A 15744-nucleotide genomic window follows, 5' to 3' on the forward strand; every position below is an offset into this window, starting at 1 on the left:
AAAGGAGAAGAAACGTTGTCCTCTCACAGTGTCACCAGCGGTTAAAGGGTGTGACATTCAGCTTTATGCTTTATGAGCATGCTTGCATGTCTTTGCTGTTAAATACAGCAATTAAACATGAATATTTAATTGATTTTACGCGATCTAACAATATGCAGACGTCTGAAGGTCAAGGAAAATATGTTAAGAGAAAGTGAACTGATGCCATTAAGATCCTGTATTTGTGTGAGTCATGAATGCAGCCTCGCTAATAGAAGAACCTGCAGCACTGAGCATCGTTTTCAGGACTCTCTCTTTCACGCTGTTTTTATGTGCATGGATTTAAAACCAAGGAGGGGGCGGCACATACGTCTCAAAAGCTGACACCTTTAAGATTGAGGAAGAAAACAATAAAAAATGTATGCCTGAAAGTGAAAAGGCAGACCTTCGAGTAAAGAGCTAAATAAAGTAAATATATAATGTGAAACAGTGTGAAGACACTAAAATGGTGTCAGAGTCAAAGGTGAGAGTTATTTCATCCTCTTTTCAAATGCTTTTAACAAAGGTAGGTAGGTAGATAGCGTGGTGTGAAGGTGAACGTATTCACTCATGCATGCGTGCACACATACAGTATCAGTGCGGAGGTGAGAAAACAAAAGGCGACCTGATGCATTGAAAGAACTTTCAGGATGGAGGCTACAGATCACCTGAGGCTCTTATCTCAACAACACCTCGGGGCTCTGGGTGTGACAGCTTTAATGTGCCTAAATAAATGGCAGCTCCCATTCTTCTGCTGGATCGAGCTTTAAGAGACAGACACCTTGGGAGAGAAGTGCGCAAGGGTATTCATATGAGTGTTTTTTTAATGGCTTAGGCTATTTTTCAACTATTTTCTGTCGCATAAAAAAAAAAAAAAATTCCTGTAACTTGCACTTAGATCAGCTGAAACCGAGGCTCCCAAAAAGAATGATGTTGGCCATTAAATACGGCTGAAAGAGCTCCATTTCCTTTGACACGCAATAAGTACTGGCTTTTTGCAGACGCGGGTTAAATGGCATTTGAAAAAATGCTTTTCTTTGTTTTTCTCCAGCCATGAATGTGAGATTTGATATCTGTTTGCAATCTACCCCTCCCGTCTGGTGCACTTAGGAGGATAAAACAAACATCAAGAACTGTTTTCTGAGAGTGAGATGATTACAGCTCCGGTTTATTTGAACTTTTCAGTATAGACCCCAAGATCAACCAGTGGTTTCCTACTAAAAGAAGGAACACAGAAGCAATGCATTTATATATTACTGCAGTAAATATGCAAAAATGGAGAGGATTCCTTTCAAATCAAAGCAAAGTTGACGGTAAAAAACATCTCCACAGGCACAGTTTGGTCAACAAACTGAGCTTTGGTTCATCATTGTATAAAACTGCATAATAATAACTCAGCTACATTATCTAAAAAGCTGTACTTCTTCGTCTGACTGCCATCACGTTTCTTGACTGACGATCAGTGCCGACGCTCTGATGCGAGAGTCTCTCTTCTCCCTGTTCTGTTTCAGCCTCCGGAGCACAGGGGCTTGGCTGCTCTCACCTGCCCAGGGAGCGCCGCCTGCTGCTGGGACGCACTGCGAGCGTGGCTGGGGATCTGTCCAGAGATCACCACAGACTCAGTTCAGACACGATTCCAAAAAATGAGAAGTACAGGATGAGCTTTAACAGCTGAGTTAGAATAAAGACTTTAGTTCTGGTTGTAAACATAGTAGATAGTTAAATGCAGGCAGAGCATCACATGTTTGGGCCTGGAACTGATCTGATGCTTCCTTTATACTCTTGCATCTTTATTTTTAAACTCATTTTAAATTTCATATATAACAACACCTGGATGAAAAAGCACTAATAAATATAAATGCAAACAAATAATAACAAAAGCATGGAATCACTTGAAAAATGATTGTACAAAATAGAAGCATGTTGTTTTCTGCGAAACATTCAAAAGCCACAAAATCTTATATGAATTATCATCATCCTCAGTACAACAGCTTCCATAATTTCTGCTTTCTTAGTATTCAGATACTCACTGCTGAGCTGCTGCTTCTCATTGGGGAAAAAATATATTCTAAAGGGCAATTATTTTGATTCTTAGTTTTGTAAAATACAGCTATCTGTGATGTTGTGTCAGGCACAGTTATAAATGATGGTAAACCACATTCCAATAAGCTTAATAAACAACCAAACTGCCCCTTGAAGCAAAGTATTTGCTAGATGACTTGTGCTACAGCATATTTCTGCACACAAGAGACCAGACAATGAATAAACAGCAACAATAATGGAAGCCCACTTTAGAAAATAAACATGGACAAGGACAGGTCAGCGTACCCAGTGTCTGAGCTGAGTCCTGGTTCTCTCCCATCGCCCTCCTCCTCCTCTGAAGCACCTGCAGGAGCTCTGCCTCCCCGACGTTTCGGCTGATTCCCCTCTTGGAAGGCACTCTGCGGAGGTGCTGCCTTTTAATGTTGTCCTGGTGTGTCAAAGATGGATCAGATTCAAGTCGCCATAAAGGTTTTAAAATTAAAGCAATAGTGAAATTAGATTTTCTAATTGTTACCAGCACTCCTTTCAACTCCACGATGGCTGATTTTCTGTTTTCACTTCTCTGGTCCTGTGAGAAGATTTTGAATTTGGTAAAAATAAAAAAATCTTCCTCTAAACACTGTTAAGATATGAAAACAAACTAATACAAGATGAACTGACCTTCCATGAGCTGTCGTCCTCCTGTGAGCCAAGAAGTCATCAGACAATGTTTATTAGTTATTTCTTTGTGCTTTAATATCAGTTCATTTAAACAAGATCATCTAAATTCCCTAAAAAAAAAAAGTAATTACACAGTGTAGTTTTTTTAACCTGTACTTTCTTGAAGGGCCTCAGGACGATGCCTTTCTTTATTCTCTCCATCATCTCATCAACCGCTTTTGCCTTAATGTCCAACAAGGGGGCTGGTTCTTTAAAAAAAACAAAAAAACAAAAGGCAAATTTGTGCTTCTGCTCTGTTCTTTGTACAGACACAACATTTCTTTTGTCAACTGTTTGAAATCATGTTTTTTGCATAATTCATCAACATATACTGCGTTGGCTGCATCAAATGTAAATGCAAATGAAGTCAAAGATGGGATCTTGTTGAAAAAAAAATACCTCAAAAGCAGGGATTTAGGAAAAGCGTTAGAAGAGTAAGAAAGACTGATATTGAAGTCGAATTTCTCTGTGTTAAACCTCTGCTTTAGAGTCAAAGTGATGTTCAGATTCAGATTAATTTATTTGTCATATGCAGGTTAACACACAGTCAGCTATGCAAAACACATGTTTTGGACAAGAAGAACCAATCAAATCACTATTCGCACCATTAAAAGAACTAAAAACACCAAAGAAACAAGCTAGAATATGTACAGATAATGTACAATATGCAGACGATGAATTTGTCTATACGTGTGTGTGGCAATTAAAGGAAAGACTCACTGTTCTGATCATCTCTACTGGCTCCATTTTTCCTCCTGCTCTTCAGCAAATCAAGCAAACTGCAGAGAGAAAGAGGTCGCAGGGGTTAAATGCTTGCAATCAGCAGGCTAGTGTTTTACAAGTGGACAATTCACACCATAGCACTGGATGCTAACCACACCAGCAGGAACATCTTAGAAATGTATATTCATATTTTGTTTTGTTTTTTCCAGTCAAGGTGGGGAGAAAAACATTAATTTAAACCATCCTATCCATTCTTTGACTGATAGAGGAAGCTCTGGCTTCAGTTCAACATACTTGGTGTCAGTGGTGGGTGGTGGAGGAGGAGGAGGAGGAGGAGGTGGGGGAGGAGGGGGAGGTGGTGGAGGTGAAGCAGGAATGGATTTCTCAACCGCTTCATCAGTTCTATCCTCTCGGTTTAGTTTTTCACCTAACTGTTTCACTACAAAAGAAGATAACAGAGAGACAGAGGATTTGTGCAATGTTGTAGTGTGTCCTTATTAAATGTAAAAGGACTGCTGGAAACATCTGAGACACCCGAGAGAAGGATTTTACAGAAAGTGCAGGCCAAGAACATGAAGCTTAAGAATCAGCTAGTCAGTAACACAGCAGCTAGAGTCACAATAAGGATGGTTAACGTCATAGATCTACAGCATCTAACCCTGTGATGGTGATGAGGTAAACATGAAACACGCCTCCAAATATATCACTGGAAACAAGGGTGTTCCATATGTACTTTTTCAGAGGGAACATCTACAACCTTCAACATTCAGCTGTTTGCTTTAACCCATCTCCTGCAGTGTTTCTGACGAGCTGCTACCTTCCTCCTGGAGCTGTGCGACGGAGCTGTTGGCCTCAGACAGCTGACTTTCTAAAGCCTTTCTGTCCTCCTCGCTCTTCTCCAGCTGCTCCTTCAGGTCCTGCAGCTCAGATCGGGCGCTGCTCTCCTCCACCACGTTCTGACTGTGTTTTATCTGACGAACAGAGTTACAGTGAAGAGTGGCAGCAGGAATATCCGTGGAGCTCTGCTGTCATGCCTCTGTGTTACACACCTGGTCCTGGTAGTAGAGCTGTACATCACTCAGGGCTCTGCTGATCTGAGATATGTCTTCCATGGCCTGCTGCAGCTTCGAGCTCTGCATCTCCATCAGGCTCTGTCTTTGGCCTGCTTCCTGCTCCACCAGCATCTGACGGAGACAAACCAAATCTGGCTTCACCTTTGACATTTTGAACACATCTTCGTGATCATTTGCTTGGAAGGAAATGAAAAGCGACAGACATCAGTGACAATGGAACACAATTAGAGAAAGAATTATGTGAGACTGTTGATTTTCTCCCACCAGGAGGTTGTCACGATGCAGAGAAAATGTTTTCAAACTGGTGCGCGGTGGAACAATGACTTGGAAGCCTTGTTACTCGTCGGCTTCGCTGAGGAGCGGTGACAATGCAAACAGGATAATGCTGCTGTGAGACAAAACATCATTGTTCTTACATTATGAAAGAAAAATGTCAGGCTTTGCCTCGATTCACTGGGAAAATTTGATTCTTTCTTCTATAGTGCGACAAATAAATACACCAGTCGTGGTTAATAATTGGTGTGTCAAGCTCCTCAATCATCAAACAAACCTTTTGTTCCTTTGCATTTGCTTTTCGGAGGTGTGCATGCTTGATTACTGTGTTAAATATCGATACAGTATATTGGTAAAAATATGATCGGATTTGATTAGATCATTTTAATCTCCAAAAAGAAAAACTAGTTTAGTCGCAAATTCAGTCTAATAAATAAAAGAGGAGACACAAGTCAGACACTTTACAGGAGATACTTTGCCAGAACTAGCAGGGTAATACAGCCCATCAAACTCTACTTATTTAATGCAATTGATCAAATAAAAGCTAACCACAGATGACGCACACAAAGAAGCGGTCTAAAAGAGGCAACAGATACTGAAAAGAAAATCTTTAAAAATCTCATTTTTCTTTCTTTCTTTTATCCAGGGACACCAGGAGTTGCCAGATGCCAGAAGAATTCAATGTGAAATTCTACATTTAATCTGGTAACTGCTCAGTTAGCTGTAAATGTTTATCGCTATGCATGCTGTTTCATGTTCCTGAGATAAATAATTCAATTTGTTCTCATTTTATTGCCAGTAACAGACAAATTGAAAACAGAATTCCGCTCCATCATGTGGAATTTTTGTATAATTGCCACTAATATCCTCTAATTCCTCCCAACAATACAGATGACGTGACCTCAGCGCGCGTTGCTCGTGTTGGATTCATAAACCGACTCTCTGATAAATTGTGCGGACTGTCTGAGAGCAGATGAGAAAACGGGAAGAGTGACACAAAGTGGTTTTCATTTCTGCGTTTTTTTTTACTACAAAGACAAACCGAAGCAGCAGGTTTGGTGAGCTCTGTGTCAGCACATGCAGCACGAGGCTCTGCGCTGCAAATTACACCGTCTCCCTTCAGCAGAGAGCAATTTTCACACAGCAATTAGCACAATTATTTCATACATACAAACACGCAGACACAAGCACACACAGCGACACAAAGGGACAAAGACACACACAGACATACAAAAAAAAAAAAAAAAAGGTCCAAATTGTTTCCTGTTTGAGGCCCTGCATCATTATACCACCATGCATCACAGAGAAGAGGTGTGAATGGTTGTTGTTTTCAAAACACATGAAAACAAATAGTAGTGCATACAAGAGGCATTCAGCGCAGGGGGGTCTTTTACCATGAATTGAGAGTAAAGGGGCTTAATTGTGTGAAGAGTTGGGGGTCCTTTTCACAGGTAAGGACCCCTGCGAGGCAGCCCATTGTGCGCCTGTCCAGTAAATGGAGGACACCGCGCACAAAGGCGACAATTGCTATATGCTCAGCAAAACATAAAGGTGTCAGGGAAAGACAGGTTGTGCTTAAAGACTACTATTCTCCTTCAGCAGCAGTGATGACCACTAATTATGGGGAAGGGAGGGGCTAAATGGGAAGGGAAGGGAACAGAGGCATGTTTTTTGAAAGAAAAGCCCTTCATTATAGGAGCAGCTGGGATAGCCAAACTGTGTTGTGTGTGTGTGTGTGTGTGTTTGGGTATGTGGATTTTAAGTGAATTGATGTTTTTTCCCGCTTGTGTACAAGTGTGCGTGTGTGCTTTTGTCTTGTGTGTGTGAACGCCTCATAGAGAGAGCCCAGATTTGACCAGAGTGTCACTGGTGTGAAAAGGGAGAATGGAGACCCCTTCTGCTGTCCCGCCACATCAGCTGCTCTCTGACAGCGGAAGTGTGTGTCTTTATGTCCATGTGTGTGTGTGTGTGTGTGTGTGTTTAATCCCGTCCCTCCCCCTTTTTTCCAAGTGTCCGTCTGTCCGCCGCAGCCGCCCGAAGGTCAGCGCCAACACTCCTTCTCCCTTCCTGTGGCACGACCTGTCACCCTCAGTGTCTATAGGTGTGAATGCATGACAAAATGTTTTTGTGCCATGCTGAAAACACACACACACACACACACACACGTGCACACACTGCGTGCTCACACCTGGTGGGCGAAGACCTCGGCGTGTTGCCGGAGGCCCTGCTCCAGCTCCAGCTTCTGAGACATCTCTGTGAACTCTTCTGTGACAAGCTGGGACACTGAACAGAAAAGATAAATACACACATGTAAGACACAAAGAAGTCACAAATATTGATGATGACTTGGTTTGATTATGGTTTTGACTGAGAAGCAGAATTTATATTGCCTAATAGATTTCAAAATCCGCAGAAAATTAAGGAATGTAGGAAGCACATAACACATACTGTCACATCTCAGCATACAAAGCTAAAACAAATTGTAAAGCAATGTGTGCGTCTTTTTGTTTGTTTGCAATTTGGGTGAAACGATCCTTTAAATACTTGCAGGTTTTAGACTGTCTAGGAATTTATAAAGGGCGTTTTTTGTTGTTTTGTGTCAATAACATCTGTGATAAATTAATTACAAAAAATCCTTGTGTGTGTGTGTGTGTGTGTGTGTGTGTGTGTGTGTGTGTGTGTGTGTGTGTGTGTGTGTGTGTGTATGTGTGTGTGAACGCCCTGTAATGAGGAATTACCTCGTTTGATCTTGTTCATGGTCCTGCTCTGTTTGCTCATTTTCTTCAAAAGGGCCTCCTTCTCCTCGACCTCCACAGCAAGCTGAGAGAAGAAACAGGTAATGAGGCTCACTCAGGTCGCACACACACACACACACACACACACACACACCTACACACACACACACACACACACACACAGCAGTACCTGCTCCCTGAGCTGAAGCTGCTCTCTGCTCAGATCCTCCACTTGTTGCTCGAGCTGCAGCTTCTCAGCCAGCAGACCGTCCACCGACGCCTGCAGCTCTGACTCACACAGAGACAAAGAATATCATTAAAATTAAAATTATTCTCCAGCCGGTTCTCCTGTAGGGATGGAGTATGATTTTGGAGGGAAACCTGTTGAATAAACAGCGTTACATCTCACTTTTGGTCTAATTTAGGTGGTGAGCCTCGCCGGCCTCAGAGGTGTCATGTGTTCCTGTTATTATACAGCATGAGATCCTGAGTGCAATTAAATGATCATTAAATGTCTCTGCTGTCTGTCTGGAAGTCTAAACTGTTTTAAGGATACTTTGAAGATTTCGCCCTTTTTGAATAAATAGCATTTCATTTGTTTTATCCTGTAAAGTTTGCACAGGAACTACATTAAATAAACATGATAACAAATAATGAACTGCATTTACAGGCACTATTCCTCTGCTAATTGACTTTAATAGTATTTAATATAGTGATTATTTTCGTAGCGCAACAGAAGCTAAAGTTTCTTATTCTTGAGGTTGTTATTGTTGCATCACATGTACACTCTTGTAATACAGAATTCACATCATGAGCGGCTAACCCGTGATCTTGGCCTGATTATCGAGCAGCAGCGTCTCCTCGCCGACGTCCACGCCAAGATCGACCACGTCACAGTTAACAGGGGGGCCGGTCTCAGGGTCAAAGGTCACAGCAAGCTGGTTTTCCGGCAGCTCGGGGATGAGCGGCATCAGCATCTGGCTCCTCCTCTTGAGGCTTTTGTTCTCTTTGGTCACCTAGGCAACAGAGGAGACGATGGTGGAGTGAGGAGGTCGATGCTGGAAGGGAAAGGAAAGGAAAGGAAAGGAAAGGAAAGGAAAGGAAAGGAAAGGAAAGGAAAGGAAAGGAAAGGAAAACCCAGACATACTTTCAGAGCCAGCGCTTCTGCACTCTCCCTGCAGGAGCGTTCAACCTGGAACTGGATCTCCAGGACACTTATCTCTCTAAGGAGCTGATTGGAAACTGAAAATAAAAAGAGTTGTCAGTCACGATCCTTTCATATCAATACAGACAAAAGGAGAATTGGCATTTTCATTAGTCAGATCAACACATTTTAAACCCTTTCTGTGTGAAGTAAACGTGAACAAGTGATGCGATTTCTCACCTTCCTCCAATTCAGACAGCTTCTGATTGGCTTCATCCCTCTGCTTCTCCAGGATCTCGCACTAACAATCAAATGTCAGGAAGTAAAAAGCAGAAGAAAGAGCTCAATCATGGAACAATGAATTGAGCTGCTCATTTTGATTTACATTTTACCTGTTATCAGACAGCTGAGGCGGCAAAATTACTTTTGTCCTAATGTAATCAAGCTTGTGCACTCCTACTTTATTTGAGCATTTTGATTCTGTGATTTTTTTAAACTTTTATTTTCATAATAATAGAATCTCATTAATTAAATATGCAAGACTTCTCAAGCAAAGGGAGTCAAAAATTCTGACTTTATCGAGCAGGATTCATGCTAATTGTCTCTTTAAAAACAAAAAAAAAACAGTGTCAGTGTCAGTAACTGCGATACCTGAATGTCTCCTTCATCTTCAGAAAACAGACAGATCTCATCGTCAGAGTCTGGGGAGAGGAGGGGAGGGGAAAGAATGACATTTTTATCTTTGAACAACAGCCAGATTGTGAAACAGATTCAGTGGGAGCCAAGACAACCCAAGATCCTCACATCCCCTCGGCGTGACAGGAAGAGGAACCTCGTGAGGTTCCTCGGCGAGAGAAGCACGAGAAGTGAAACCGCAGAAGGACGTTTCGCTTTCGGTAGCCTCAGAATCACTCTAGTTCCCAGCTGCTGCACATAATCCTGAGTAAAACCACAATGCTTTGTCTTTATGAGCTCCTGTTTTTAGGCAGTTAGTGTCAGCTGAAGTCATTTGGGGAGTTTTAGAGGTGCTGATAGGTGAAACAATAGCACTAGAACTATTTCCTGTTTGGTTGCTAAACCAGCTGATCTACAGCAAAAACGAGGAAACAGGAAAAAAATCCACCACCTGTACCTTCGATGGGAATGTATAAACAACTCCACGCTATGCTAAGCTAAGGCAGCTGACTTTATCGTCATGGTGTAGATTTCCGAGGGGGATGCAAGACATAGATCACGCTTAACATTCAGTAAAAACAACCAGAGGAGTAAATATTATTTATAAAGAAATTCTGAATTCCTTAGAGCCTCTCTGCACTACCTGACACTACCTGGTGGCTGATTGAGACATTTCCACTATAAGCTGATACAGAAAAGGTCCAATCTGGTGCATAAAGAGTCACCAGAACACAGGAATTTACGTGTTTGATGCTCACAATTTCCTAGAAGAGGAACCCCTGACCCCTCGCTTAATGTGTCCCTCGCAGCGATCGAAAATCCTCAAAGCCTGCGCCCATGGATCCGAGTGGTTCCATCTAACTCGCATCAGCAAAAACAAATTAGCATATTTGACTGTAACGTGGCGCTGATTCAATCCGGCTTTTATGCAAAGGCTGTTTGGAATTTAAGTGTCACAAATCAGAGTGTGCCGAAATAATCAAATGAAAGAAGGCTCGGTATTTGAATTAAGCAGAAAAACCTGCATTTTGAAGCATTTGCACAAAATTGAAGCATTTTAAGCTCCATTTAGATTTTTTCTTTTTCCACACACTGATTTACCAAAACAAACAACCCGGCTTGTGTCTCCACCAAGAAATCTGATTAAAAGTCTCTCAGCGCCACTTTCTATCCAGTCTTACCTTCAGCTGCACTGTCCTCGTCTTGTGCCCACATCCTGCTTTTCAGGTTTTAGCTCCTTAGAAAACTAAATAACGCTGCACATTCCTGCACAAACTGCTTTCTCGCTGAGCAGCCTTATTGTGTAAGAAGCAAGTGGGAATCTCTGCTTAAACCCTCCCCCACTGCCAGGATTCAAAAATGAGGAACTTTTCCCCTTTACGTTGGCCATCATCATGAGCTTCACAGGGTTTTGATTGCTGAAAAGATTATATTTTCAGGTAAGTAATGATGGTACAGATGAGAAAATAGAAGCTGTGTGAACTTCTCCCCCCTCTTGTCCATGCTGGGAAAAGGGGAAAATGTAGCTTCCCTACATGCATACAGTCTCTGAGGGACGACACTGTCTCTCTGCTGCAAGATCAATGTCACTCAAGCAGCTGGGGCAAAGGCAAAGCTGCTTTCACTCCTCTATTAGCATCTGTGCTCAGAGTTCGTGACCCCTGAAACATCAGACACCTGCCATATAGGAGGCACATTTCTGGGTGATAATTCAGGGGATGACGACGGTGGCGATGCTGATGACACACATTCTTCCACTCTGAATAATTCACAAACTTCAAATTTCTGATCCCTGGCTCCTGTTTTATTCATCCACCTGCCTTCCAGGAGTTGATTTCCAGGAGCGCACGCTGGTCGGTTTAATTCTCGCCGTTTGATTCGGCTTGATCGGGGTTCCAGATGGTTGGGGTTGGAACGAGGAGTCAGACGGAGATCAGAATCTTAAAGGATCAGGCTTGTGTTGTTCTGCGCTTTTCTGAGAACGACAAAACCGCCAAAGCTCGGTAGATTAGTTGCTATTGGGAGTCACAAATGTATCTGAATTATCAAATGTGAGTCAGCTGCAGGTTAACACCCATGTGGCACTGGAAACGTATGTGTGATGTCTATTGTAACAGAGCTGTGTGTCATTCAGAGGAACAGAAACTGCATTTATATAGTACTGATTTGTCCTCCTAGTAGAAGCAAATCAGTGGTTTAATTATGTCTGTCTTAAAGTAAATGAAGCAACACGATGAATTTGCATCCTGAGACTTGTGTGGTTAGATTCAGGCAACAGGTACATGTTAGAAAAAGATGGTTTTGGTTTAATTCTAATTAATAAATCTTATTCATTGCAGACTTTGTGCTGTTTCAAACCCGTATATATTTTGCATCACTAACAACATTTTCCTCAACATTAAACAAAAACACACACAGCATAACTTTTTCTCCAGAACTTGTTTCCTTTTGCAAATAATTTTTATTCAAGTGTAATTTCGGATATACACTGTAAAAAAATAACATTTAAAAACTGTTTTTAGCTATAATTTTATAAACAATGTATTGTTATGTTATAGATTCCCCCTGTTTTGTTCAACTACAGTTAATAACTTGTCAAATAACAGAAAAAGTAAATTTACATGGTAGCCACAAAACTATTAGTAATGTCTAAATAAGAATAAAAATTGCTGTTTTATAGATATTTGCTTTTTTTTAAAATTATTTACATTGAGGACGAAAAAAATTAAAACTTTTTAAATATGTACTTGTGCAGATTTTACATGTTTTGATAAATCACAGATAAAAACTTTTTAAATTATACTTTTGAATAATAGCTAGTAAAAGTAGCCAAAACTGCGCATAACGTCCACATTTAAAGTCTGTATTTTTACTTTTTTTAAAAAATTCTTTTACACCATGTGGTCATAAAATTATTCTAGTTTCCTGCATTTATTTTCTTGTATTCTAGCTAAAAACAATTCTTTTAAAGACTTTGTTGTTATTTTCACCAGTTTTACAGTTTTTGAGCTTTACAATAATCCATTGTTTTTAAATGTATTTTTTTCTGGCACCTTTGCTGCCAGATTAAGACCTATTTTTAACAGATTTTTATTTATTTTTTTACAGTGTAGAGTTGTTTTTAAATATATATTGGACAACAAAGCCAGTCTACAGAACAAGAAGTTAAATCAGACTTTTTATGTGTTTTGTTGACTGTAAAAAATAATCAAATAGTGCCAAACTTGACCTTTAAATTGCCTTTTAAATACCTTTTATATGAGTAAACTTTACGATGAATTCCAAATAGAACAAATTCTGAAACTCTGCTTCTTTATGTCCTATTAGAAAATGAATCATCTTTATGGCAATAGTAGGCAGCTATTATTATTTTTATCCCTACAATTCATACTATTATTACCTCAAAGTTTTGGTCATTGAAATAACTTTACCCAGGTTATAATAGAGCTCAGAGACATTACAAAACCTCCAGTGGGTACTTTAGCTTCTATAGATCTATTAAAGTCAAAGATTATTTTCCCTTTAAAGTCCAATGCATACAATAGTGGCTCTTTTATTTTTAACACAAACATTGACAATAAAGATTTTTTTTAATAACTTATGGTGAAAATAGGCAATCAAAAATTATCAAAAGACCTCATTGAAATGTTGTGCTTTTAAATCACCTTGAGCGTATGTCCTTTACAGCTGAAGGACAGAAAGCTGCTGTGATTCACGGCGGTGACGTCCTTGTGATTTAATGAGTCTTTTCTCAGTGTGTGTGTGTGTGTGTGTGTGTGTGTGTTGCTCTCTTTACAGTCACCACCTGAGCACCAAAACCTCCTCCAGCCTGTCACCCTGACCTTTACTAATGATCCTTCACCATGTTAATAAAGGTGAAATTGTCACTTAACATTAGCCGTTGTCTGGTGTTTCTCGCAGTGCGCCACATTGTCAAAAAACTTGGTCCTCATTAAAACTGGGTCTTTAAATTCTGGTTAAATAGAGACAGATTAGAAAACCAGCAGGATTTATTTTTGACTCACAAAGACCATGCTGGCTGTGGGTGTCAGTCAGCTCTTGGCCTTTATTACACTCTTTTTGTTTTACTTCAAGAATGGCTGCTGATTTCATTTTATTAGAAAAATGTGCGAGTTTAAGATACAAAGTCCTGTCATATTTTTTCTTTTGGTGCTAATTGCTCTGTAATGATCCGATTGCTTTGAAATAACCCTTTAATTTTGAAGCAATATTTCTCCAGTGTTATCTGATATCATGCATATTGTAGAAAAACAAATATGTGATGTCGGTAATCTTGTTAGCAGAGCCGACACTGATGTCACGTCCTTGACATTTTGAAGGATGTCTGGAATCTGTGGCATCCTGCTGAGCATTTACATCCTCCAATCTACCATGAACCCATAGGCAACAACTGACAATAAAGCCCCTATTCAGCATTTCTACTCACTGTCTTTAATGGAACACATATGAGTATTTATTGCTGAATGTATTTGGTTGAATGTTAACCAATAAAAAATGCATGAACATGTCCTCATGGGTACAAACAACTAAATCACATGTGTTCCAAACCATTTAATATTTGTTTGAATGCTGCCTATAAATTCCAAATAGCAGATTTATTATTTTATGTGTTTTTTGGCAACAAAATGAATAAATATATAAAAGAATAATGCGCGTCCTGAGTTGGGAATTTATTCCTCATAGTGGACTTGAAAACAAAAGTATGTGAGTTCTTCATTTTGGGTGAGTCGGGTTTCCAAACAGCATGACTAAATATTAAGAAATAAGCAAGAAAATAATAATTATTATTATTATTTTATTTATTTTATTTGATTAAAAACTGGATGCTGGTACAAAATACATTTCAGTGCACATTGTACCGTGTCTAAATGTGACAAATAAAGCTTATCTTGAATGTTGAGGAGGAAACAAGAGCTTTTCCTGTTGAGGTGGGGAAAAAAATAAGAATAAAATAAAAATAAAAAATAAAATGGATGTGGTCTTGGCTGCCTGTGATTTTGCTTTAAAATAGTTTTTTAAAAATGTAAATACATATGCATTTTATCACATGTATGGACTCATTGTTGGTTAGTTATTATAACTTGTGGATCAGGGTCTGTTACAGTAAAATCTAAACGTGCATGTGATCAAATATCTTGCAGCAGGTGCTGCAGCTTGTTGAGGACACCACCGAGCTGCAGGTTTCCTGTTCTGCTGTTTCAGGGGCAGGTCGAGGGCGCGTCCTTGAAATAAGCGCAAAAATGACAATAAAGAATCGCAGCTAGTTACCGATAGAGTGAATAGCTCTCAGCAGCGAGTTTTAATTATTTATAAATTGATTATCAAGCAGTGTGCACCAAAACGTTTATGTCAGAAGTGGGATTCGAACCCACGCCTCCAGGGGAGACTGCGACCTGAACGCAGCGCCTTAGACCGCTCGGCCATCCTGACTTGCAGAGCGCCGCTTTCATAGAACAATAAAACACAGAATATTGATCGTAGGTGTTCATTTAAGATATTTAACAGAGGAAGAGTTAGCGGATTATTTTCAGAACAGTTTACATGTCGTGTTTACCTCCAGCTCCACAGCTGTTAAGGTTCTGTGTTAAGGTTCTGTTACGCATGTTACTGACATGTTTCCACCAAGGCTGCAGCTGACGGACGGACACGCCGCCACTGACAGCATGTGTGGGTTTAAACACCGATTCTTGTGTTGTTGCTGCAGATCAGCATAAAGAACTCGTGATAAACATGTGCAGGCTTCCTTAAAACCGTAGCTGTTAACCCTTTAACATGCAACTGGTCTGATGGCATCATATAGTGGATAAAAGTCAACTGACGCCCCCCCGAGGTAAGCAGCCCCCCTCATGATTCCCCTTCTGACCGCTAGATAAGGCCAATTCTCATTTTGAGGTTTATAGCGGCTTTTCTCATATTTAAATACATGTAAGGAAATCAAAATAAGTGCTTTTGAGGTCTTTTGAAATTATATTTTGACAGGACATGTGAACATACAAGTAAAAAAGAACCTTTTACATGAAGCATGTGGATGGTTATACATCAATGATAAAAATAAAAGTTATACTAAAGTTCTAACCTTTGCTCAAGGCCAAAATCAATTTGCAATAATCAATCAGTTGTTTTGTTTTTTTTAAATGCAAACGTGTGTGTTTTCTAACATTTATGTACAATTAAAGTGACAAAATTTCAAATTAATTAATTAATCTGATGTATAAGTTTTGTCTGATCAAAATGACTCCTGGGATAAAATGTTTAGTTTTATATGAACAAAATAAATTACCCTCTAAATGTGCTCCCTTAAGCATGCTTCTTGTGTACATATTACATTAAAAGTTTTGCA

The 15744-nt window shown here is 39.9% G+C and overlaps 1 protein-coding gene and 1 non-coding gene across 3 annotated transcripts; both read right to left on the reverse strand.

The window, feature by feature from the left end:
- Positions 1-1154: 1154 nt before the first annotated feature.
- On the reverse strand, positions 1155-10690 carry shtn2 (shootin 2). 2 transcript variants are annotated; one of them, XM_008286403.1, is made up of 17 exons: positions 10565-10690; positions 9360-9409; positions 8949-9009; positions 8712-8806; positions 8388-8580; positions 7755-7852; positions 7568-7649; positions 7018-7112; positions 4533-4667; positions 4301-4454; positions 3778-3922; positions 3481-3539; positions 2872-2969; positions 2722-2742; positions 2576-2629; positions 2347-2488; positions 1155-1615 (listed from the first exon to the last, which is right to left on the reverse strand). In XM_008286403.1, exons 1-17 carry the CDS (start codon positions 10596-10598, stop codon positions 1458-1460), a joined length of 1674 nt encoding a protein of 557 aa, XP_008284625.1. In that variant the 5' UTR covers positions 10599-10690; the 3' UTR covers positions 1155-1457. The 2 variants fall into 2 exon arrangements, with proteins under 2 accessions (XP_008284625.1, XP_008284624.1); XM_008286402.1 differs by having other exon boundaries at positions 2347-2629.
- Positions 10691-14751: 4061 nt separating this feature from the next.
- Positions 14752-14834, reverse strand: trnal-cag (transfer RNA leucine (anticodon CAG)). Its single transcript has one exon. It is a non-coding gene; the product is annotated as a tRNA-Leu (tRNA).
- Positions 14835-15744: the final 910 nt, after the last annotated feature.

Source organism: Stegastes partitus, unplaced genomic scaffold (genome assembly GCF_000690725.1).
Source record: "Stegastes partitus isolate 25-593 unplaced genomic scaffold, Stegastes_partitus-1.0.2 Scaffold453, whole genome shotgun sequence".
In the NCBI taxonomy this organism is placed as follows: Eukaryota; Metazoa; Chordata; class Actinopteri; family Pomacentridae; genus Stegastes; species Stegastes partitus.

Bases quoted from the DNA above. Each gene is read 5' to 3' on its own strand.
- shtn2 (XM_008286402.1), bottom strand. From the start codon at position 10,598: ATGTGGGCACAAGACGAGGACAGTGCAGCTGAAG. The intron at 7,650-7,754 runs GTACTGCTGTGT...TTCTTCTCTCAG, and splicing joins AGCTTCAGCTCAGGGAGCAG to CTTGCTGTGGAGGTCGAGGA. The intron at 3,540-3,777 runs GTATGTTGAACT...TTCTCTCTGCAG, and splicing joins CCACCCACCACTGACACCAA to TTTGCTTGATTTGCTGAAGA.